General features: G+C 45.2%; 1 protein-coding gene across 1 annotated transcript; it reads left to right on the plus strand.

The window, feature by feature from the left end:
* Positions 1-710: 710 nt before the first annotated feature.
* On the plus strand, positions 711-1,607 carry LOC127684160 (taste receptor type 2 member 134). Its single transcript, XM_052181125.1, has one exon. It carries the CDS (start codon positions 711-713, stop codon positions 1,605-1,607), a length of 897 nt encoding a protein of 298 aa, XP_052037085.1.
* The last annotated feature ends 443 nt before the right edge of the window (positions 1,608-2,050 follow it).

Consider the following 2,050-nt stretch of genomic DNA (forward strand, 5'->3'; position numbering starts at 1 on the left):
TAGATAGATAGATAGATAGATAGATAGATAGATAGATAGATTTGAAAACAACACACATACACACACACTGGACCATGATAGCAAAAGTAAAGTGATGTTATTTTCATAAAAAATAGGATAAATTATAGATCCTATAAAGTAATCAAGATACAGAAAGCCAAAACAACATATTATCTCTCAACCATTTAAACTAAGATAGAGGCAGACTAAGTTGGAGTTGGTTGATGGGTTACAAGAGAAGAGTAAGGTAGCCTAGAGTTAGCCTAGGAGGGCTGATGTAGTCAAAGCATCATGTATGCATACAGGGAAATGCTACAGTGAAACCCATTTAATATGCATGATAAATACACTGTTCATTACAACACTAAAAATGGGAAAGGAAATGTGAACAGTGTATTGGCTCACCCTTGGATACTGTTCACATTTTCCTGCACCTCACTCTGATGACGAGCAGGCAAATGAAGCATCTGCAGGGAGACAAACCATAGTCACTGAACTGAGAGTGATTTCCATGCCAGAGGGGACATCAGATATCTCCACCCCAACTCCTGGTAACCATGAGCCTCACTGGTGCCTGGACTTTTGCATGAATCCAGGAAGAGGTTTCAGCGAGGTGACTGGCTAAATAAATATGCTGCTCTCTCTGTGAACCTGTCTCAGGACTTGTTGATAGAAGTTGAGTCGGTCTAAGCAAATTCTCCCCAAAGAAGATGTCTTTCTCACGAACATTCATCTTCATGGCCATCTTCTGTATGCAGTCTCTAGCTGCTTTGCTGCAAAATGGCTTCGTGGCCACTGTGCTGGGCAGGGAATGGGTACGGAGCCAGGGACTCCCTGCAGGTGACATGATCGTGGCTTGCCTAGCTGCCTCCAGGTTCTGTCTGCATATAGTAGCCACCCTAAACAACTTCCTGGCCTCTACTATGCTTTGGACCTTAAGGGCCTATTTTTCTATCCTCTGGGACTTCATCAACACTGTCAATACCTGGTTTACCACCTGGCTTGCCATCTTCTATTGTGTAAAGATCTCTTCGTTTTCCCATCCCATCTTCTTCTGGATAAAATGGAGAGTTTCTCGGTCAGTGCCCAGGTTACTGCTGGGATCCCTGGTCATTGGTGGACTGTCTGCCATCTCCTCAGCCACTGGGAAGGCAATTGCCTTTCAGATGATGGCCTGTGAAAACTGCACAATAGCTTACAGAATGGTGGCATTCTATGTGTATTATTTTCGCTGTCATGCAATGCTGATGTGGGTCACTCCATTCTTCCTGTTTCTGCTGTCCATCATCTTGCTCATGTTCTCGCTGTACCAGCATCTGGAACAGATGAGGTACCACGGACCCAGGTCTCATGACTACAGCACCCAGGCTCACACTATGGCTCTGATGTCTCTTGCCTTCTTCCTCATCTTCTACACATCGTATGTCCTGCTCCTCACGGTATCTACTACACAAGTCATAAATGTCCACAATTCCTGGCATTGGGCCTGGGAGGTGATAACCTACATGGGCATCTTGCTGCACTCCACCATTCTGATCCTAAGCAACCCCAAGATGAGAAAGGCCCTCAAGATAAAGTTCCCAGACTTTTGTATTGCCAGATCATAAGACAAGGGCCATAGTTAGAGTGTGGCTCTACTCTCAAGGTATCAGTATCAACAACCTGTTCTCTAATGAATAGTGCCTCCCTCGGCAGAAACTCTTAAGGTTTGATGGCTTCTTCTCTCTGTTCAGTCTTCTCCCCTCAACCTCACTGTTTACTTTTCCACACTTTGGCTTCTCTCTTTCTTGCTCTGTCTGATACTGTTATTTCTCTGGTCTGGGTCCCAAGTCAAATTGTCCCACCTGACAGTCTCATTTCCTCTCTCAGAGAGACTCTGAGAGTCTCTAAGCAATATTCTTCAAGCATTTAAAGCAGTGGCTTGTCCTTCCTTATGAATAGCCACTGTCAGATGACTCTCTGAGCAAACTGAAGTCTGGTTTTAGTGGTATAGACTCCCCAGCACTGCCCCTCTGGGAGACACCAGTCAAGCCCCTCACTCCAGCTCTGG

Source organism: Apodemus sylvaticus, chromosome 5 (assembly GCF_947179515.1).
Source record: "Apodemus sylvaticus chromosome 5, mApoSyl1.1, whole genome shotgun sequence".
Classification (NCBI taxonomy): Eukaryota; Metazoa; Chordata; class Mammalia; order Rodentia; family Muridae; genus Apodemus; species Apodemus sylvaticus.